The sequence below is a fragment of the Drosophila sechellia genome, chromosome 3R, assembly GCF_004382195.2.
Source record: "Drosophila sechellia strain sech25 chromosome 3R, ASM438219v1, whole genome shotgun sequence".
In the NCBI taxonomy this organism is placed as follows: Eukaryota; Metazoa; Arthropoda; class Insecta; order Diptera; family Drosophilidae; genus Drosophila; species Drosophila sechellia.
In genome coordinates, this window is record NC_045952.1 from 6,554,345 (window position 1) to 6,560,082 (window position 5,738).

A 5,738-nucleotide genomic window follows, 5' to 3' on the forward strand; every position below is an offset into this window, starting at 1 on the left:
GGAATGGCGGCTAATCATATAAATAAAGAGGAATTTTCTGAATGGAGTGTATAATCACTAAAAACGAAGCGAAGTGAATGAGCAACTTTTTTCGCCGTGAATAATTGAATGAAAACATTAACAATTGCCAACGTTTAGATTGTCCATCAAGTGTAAACGAAGTCAATTTTTTTAGACCAATTAAAGTCCGCAGCTGACTATTCGGGGCTAACTTTAAAAAAAAATAAAATGGGGTACTCTTACTACATTTGACGATTTATTGTCATCAAACAATGACCCAATTGTTTTAATTTTTTTTATACTAAAACTTAATCATAAGAATTACGTTATCCATTTTTTGGCAAGTATATACCAACTCTATTTCTTCCTCTGTAGAGTTGCCACCGTAAACGTCATGTTTATCGAAAAATTCTTTGGCACCAAGCAATGTGAAATTTATAAATGTTAAGTTACAAATGCTACTGGAAAACAGATCGACTCTCCCTCAACTGTTCTAGCACACCGGAGACGGCCGCCATGTCGAAGGAAGACTCAGGCGCATCCAGTGCAGAGGCGAATCCAGCTGAATCGGAGATTTCGATGGGTCGTGGACCCCGCCCAAAGTCCTTTAGTGGCGGCGGAGGCGGTGGCGGAACAGGTGGTTCAGGTGGTGGAAGTGGTGGTACCTCCGGCGGCGGCAATCACAAGCCCAAAAGAAGCGCCCGGGAAGATGACTCCATTAACAGTCTGACGGACTCGAAGTCGGCTCACCGAAAGCTGCTCAGCGATCCGCGCTTCCAGATCCGGCCGCTACAGCAGGTGATCTCGGCCTGCACCGGGGCCATGATCACGGCCTGCTTCATGACGCCCCTGGACGTGATCAAGACCCGCATGCAGTCGCAGCAGTCGCCGGCGCACAAGTGCTTCTTCTACTCGAACGGGCTTATGGACCACCTCTTCGCAAGTGGACCCAATGGCCCCGAGTTGGCCAGCCTGCGACCAAGACCACAGTTCTCCAGCTCCTGGGATGCTCTGAGGAAGATCAGCCGGCACGAAGGATTGGCCGCTCTGTGGTCCGGCCTGGGTCCCACCCTCGTCTCCGCCCTGCCCTCCACCATAATCTACTTCGTGGCCTATGAGCAGTTCAAGGCCAGATACCTCCAGCTGTACGAGAGCCACTATAGTACGAGTCCGGAGCCACGGCACCTTGAAATCAGGTACGTAGGTACACCTTTAAATTAATAGTGCTATACATACATGTAAACTTAGTTGTTGAATCGCTCATTACACAATTCTCCATTGCGAATATTTACATAAGTTGCTAGCAACAGCGCAGGAATGATAATTTAGTTTCAATAAATTTTAAAATCGTTTAAGCTTTAGATAACAAATAAGCTTCAGAGTTTAGCAAATGGAAGAGAATAATCCGCGGCTAGCTGTTATTGTGTTCACACATAACTACCTGGGGAATACGATTTTCAAAATATTTATTTTTCGTTGCATTTTGCTATTAAATTAAGATTTATCAATACACATACATATTTCTACTGTATTAGACTGGATACAAAGTGTTTTGATGTACGATTTATTTGCAACGTCACAACCTATATATAAACCTATATAAGAATATGACTTAAGGACTTACAGGCTTAAACGTTTGCCATACTTCTAGGGATACGAAGAAAAGTCTACCGTCGGTGGTTCCCATGATGTCCGGGGTGACTGCTCGGATTTGTGCTGTTACCGTGGTGAGTCCCATCGAGCTGGTGAGAACCAAGATGCAGGCCCAGCGCCAGACCTACGCCCAGATGCTGCAGTTCGTCCGGAGTGTGGTGGCCCTGCAGGGCGTGTGGGGCTTGTGGCGGGGCCTGCGTCCCACGATCCTCAGGGACGTGCCCTTTTCGGGGATTTACTGGCCCATCTACGAGAGCCTAAAACAGAATCTCGGCCATGGCTCAAAGCCCTCGTTCAGTCTGAGTTTCTTGGCAGGCGTGATGGCGGGAACAGTGGCCGCCATTGTGACCACTCCTTTCGACGTGGTCAAGACACATGAGCAGATTGAGTTTGGAGAAAGGGTCATTTTCACGGACTCGCCGGCGAGGGATTTCGGAAAGAAGTCGACCTTCAGCAGACTGACGGGTATTTACAGGACGCACGGCGTGCGGGGACTCTTCGCAGGATGCGGACCCAGGCTTCTGAAGGTGGCACCTGCCTGCGCCATTATGATCTCGACCTTCGAGTACAGCAAGTCCTTCTTCTTCCATTACAACGCGAGGCATCATAACGAGGCCCTGCTCCTGGACAATCCGAAAGACACGACGGTCGAGGATGATGACATTGAGTAGGAAGTTGGGCGGCTCCTTTGTAAATAAAGAGCGCATATTTTATGTAAACCTCGGGTGGTGAGGCGAATTCAATATTCCCAACGCTTTACGAGTTACGTGTTACGTCAATAAGGCGAAGCCGGGAAATCAATTTCCATTTTCGCAGCTTAAAGTCTCCGGCTGCCTGTTGCTGGTGCTCCGCCGATGCCGGGAATCCCACTCCCCAAGTTGACATTTAATGGAATATTCATTCATTTACATTAACTGCAATTAAAGCGAGTGCACAGGCAAATTAAACGGAAATGCCAAAGAAAGAGCCATGAGGCAGGTAAGCCGACTTCAGAGCTGCAACGGACCGGAGAAAAACTGCGCTAGCTTTTCCCACACATGCAGTTTTCACTGCATTTTCAGGCAGCAGTAATCGAATTTCCTTTGCCGGACAGTCACGTTTTGCCACAATTTCGACCACTGCAAATGCCATTTGAGCCCAAAGCTCCGTGGCCCGAAAGTATTTCAGTGATAGAGTGGTGCAGAAAATCTATAAATCACAGTCGGAAATATCAAAAACTTTGGCGAGTAATTAAGAAAGCTTCGGTTTCCCCGAGGCCCTCGGTTTAAACTCAATTTCATTTGGCTACAAGACTGTGCTTCTCTTTAGTTCTTTTACCCACAGCAATTTTGCTCGAATGATTCGCCTATTACAAAAAATTTGCCCAAGCGGAAACTTCTTTTTTTATGTGTCCTTTGTTTTTATTAAAGACCAAACAAAGTACACAAAGCATTCCCAAACACAAACTACGGAAGCAGACTGTCAAAAAAACAGGGAAATATATATTTTTCCGTTCTCCCTGGATGAAATAAAATGAATGAATTTCCTTCCAGAGATGTGTTTAGGGTCACAGCAAGTGAAACGTGATATTTTTTTGTTTGTTCTTTTATGTTACCTTACTTGAAAGCATATTTCTGCAAGTGTCAAACTGTGGCGGGTACAATTACTGGCATTTTTCACAGCAATCGCGGTATTTGGGCAGTTCAATTAATTGTGCAGTCTTTCTGCTCTCAAAACCGCCGATGAAATAATTGGAAAAGCGAACAGAATATATCACACTTTCTGATAAAAAATATGAGAATAGCACCTTTTTTCCTAACCATTAATTAATTTTTTAGGCAAAAGTGCGCCAATAAAGCCAGTATTTAAATAAAAGAAAATTGACTGCGGCTTGTCGAACCGATTTCACCCTTTCCTTATTTTCCTTTTCTGCAAAATCACAATATTGAAAATACTTAACGACCTCAGCCTCCCGAGGGACTCACACAGTGCTTAATATTATATATTCCCCTTTTTCATACTGGTATTCTGCCGCTCGACGAAAATTGCCAATAAAGCGAATTAAAATATGCTTTTATAAATATATAATGGAAATTAAATTTAAGTGAATATCTCATTTGTGTCGTCCGCGTACATCATGGGTGTGTGTGTGTGATGGGTGGCGCATTTTTTGCTCAACCACAATCAAGGACCTCTGGCTACACTGCACTCCTTTCTCGTCCTTTGTCTTGCAGCTACTTTGGCGCATTGTTGTTGCCAAGGGCGGGCGGCAGTGTTGGTTGCGGGGGCGTGGCTCTTGTCTATATATTTTCCGCAGGCTGTTGCTCGCCAGTGTTTTTTGTTGTCAGCATCAAAAATATTTTCCCTGCCGCAAAGAAAAACAACAGATAAAACCAGCAGAAGGAAAAAAATTGGGCGGCAGGCAGGAAAAAGCTGTTGATAGAGAACAGATCCGTCCGCCCGGGTGTCCTTCAGCTGTCCCAGGGCCATCCTTCAACATCTACCTGCTGTGTGTTGTCAGCCCGAGAGCTTCATCTTTTTTCCTCGCCCTATTGTATTTGCATTTAATTGTGGCATTAAAAATACACCGGAACAGGACCCGTCCTGGTCGGATCCTTATTTATGGCCCAGTCCGTCTCTGTCGGCAGTCTATCTCATTTCTGACTCCAGGTTCTGGTACTGGGTCCTGGTATGTTTTTGTCCGCTCACCATTGACATTGAGTGGGCGTGGCCGTGTGAATGGATTCGATTTATTTGCCCCATCTCCACGAACGGCAACTGGAGGCCATGAAAATGATTTAAGATTGGATTATTGGGTGACAAAGTGTGAAGATATTAAATCGGCGACAAAGCCGTCGATTGAAATCTAATGAACTGTTAATTGACTAATCAAATCAAACACGCTTAAGCGCCCGGAATTCTTTGAGACCTTGAAGAGCGGCAAACATGGAAATAATTGGATAATATTCAAAAACAAAAGAATTAGGTAGTTGAAATATTGAAATATTCCTGCGCTCTTTGCTTGCCTACCTTGATATATCAGTTCTAAATTAACGAATTTGGTTAATCCTTAAAGTTATACATTATATTATTATGTTGCTAACCAAGCCCTCTGTTTTTAACAATTAGGAATAGATTATGTGTTATACTCGAACGGCTTGCTTAATGTTGAGCTTAATTCCGAAACTTAAATAAATATTTCCTTCACTTTTCCTCGCGGCGATTTTTCAAAGAGCCGAAGGCAGCTGCATCTTAGTTTCCAGAACTATTTGCTTAATTGTTTAATTTTATGCGCGGAGCTCGCTGAAACTTTATTAAAACGCGTAATTGTGTAGCGTTTGACGGGCGAGGAAGCGGAAGGTCTTGCCGCCCCTAGTTAGTTAAAATTTCCCCTTTCTTCGAACCGACAGAATTCTATTTCTGTTTCAGTTTCAGTCTCCTTTTTTTCTCGCCAAACATCCGACCCTTCGTAGGCCAATTGTTGGCACTAGCCGTGTATGGAGCTGCGGAACCATTTCCTTTTTGACCTTGCGCCTGGCGAGTGTTTAATTAATTTCGAGAACTGAGCCAAATAAATGGCCCAGCTTACAACGATTGAGCGCCGCGGACGGACTTAAGTCTATTTAAAAATGAGGCCGAATTTTTCACACTTCATGGCCATGCATCATCAAGTAACGATGGATGGGAGTGGGTTCCCTGGGCATCTTTAAAGGGCACCGAATTTCAAATTTTTTTAATTAGCGAACCTTTTGCTTTGCTTATCCCTTTTGGCCTTGGCCTGTTTACACTGTACCTGAGCACGCGGGGTTTTAATTAAAAAGCACCAAATTGACAGGATAAAAAAAATAATGTTTACTTTTTGCCACCGTGCTGCTCGATTGTTAACGATTGTTCGAGGGGAATTTAATTTGGGCAACCCAAGTGGATTTCTTACTTAGTGCCAGTCACTTGATTATTCACACTCCACACACTGGAGCGATAAATTGCAATCAGTGTGGTTGTTTTGTTTTTGAGCGTTTCATTAACTGCTTTTGGTCGCCTTGTAAAAATCTAATTGCGGATAATTTAGTCCTTAGCAAACGCAAACCCTGTCCATTTCACACTAA

General features: G+C 44.1%; 1 protein-coding gene across 1 annotated transcript; it reads left to right on the forward strand.

Moving 5' to 3' along the window:
- Window positions 1-389: 389 nt before the first annotated feature.
- Window positions 390-2,396, forward strand: LOC6614277 (solute carrier family 25 member 40). Its single transcript, XM_002038681.2, has 2 exons — window positions 390-1,196; window positions 1,652-2,396. Exons 1-2 carry the CDS (start codon window positions 442-444, stop codon window positions 2,322-2,324), a joined length of 1,428 nt encoding a protein of 475 aa, XP_002038717.2. The 5' UTR covers window positions 390-441; the 3' UTR covers window positions 2,325-2,396.
- The last annotated feature ends 3,342 nt before the right edge of the window (window positions 2,397-5,738 follow it).

Excerpts from the sequence above, each read along its gene's own strand:
- LOC6614277 (XM_002038681.2), top strand. The coding sequence starts at position 442 with ATGTTAAGTTACAAATGCTACTGGAAAACAGATCGACTCTCCCTCAAC. Across the intron at positions 1,197-1,651 it reads CCACGGCACCTTGAAATCAG|GGATACGAAGAAAAGTCTAC; the intron begins GTACGTAGGTAC and ends CCATACTTCTAG.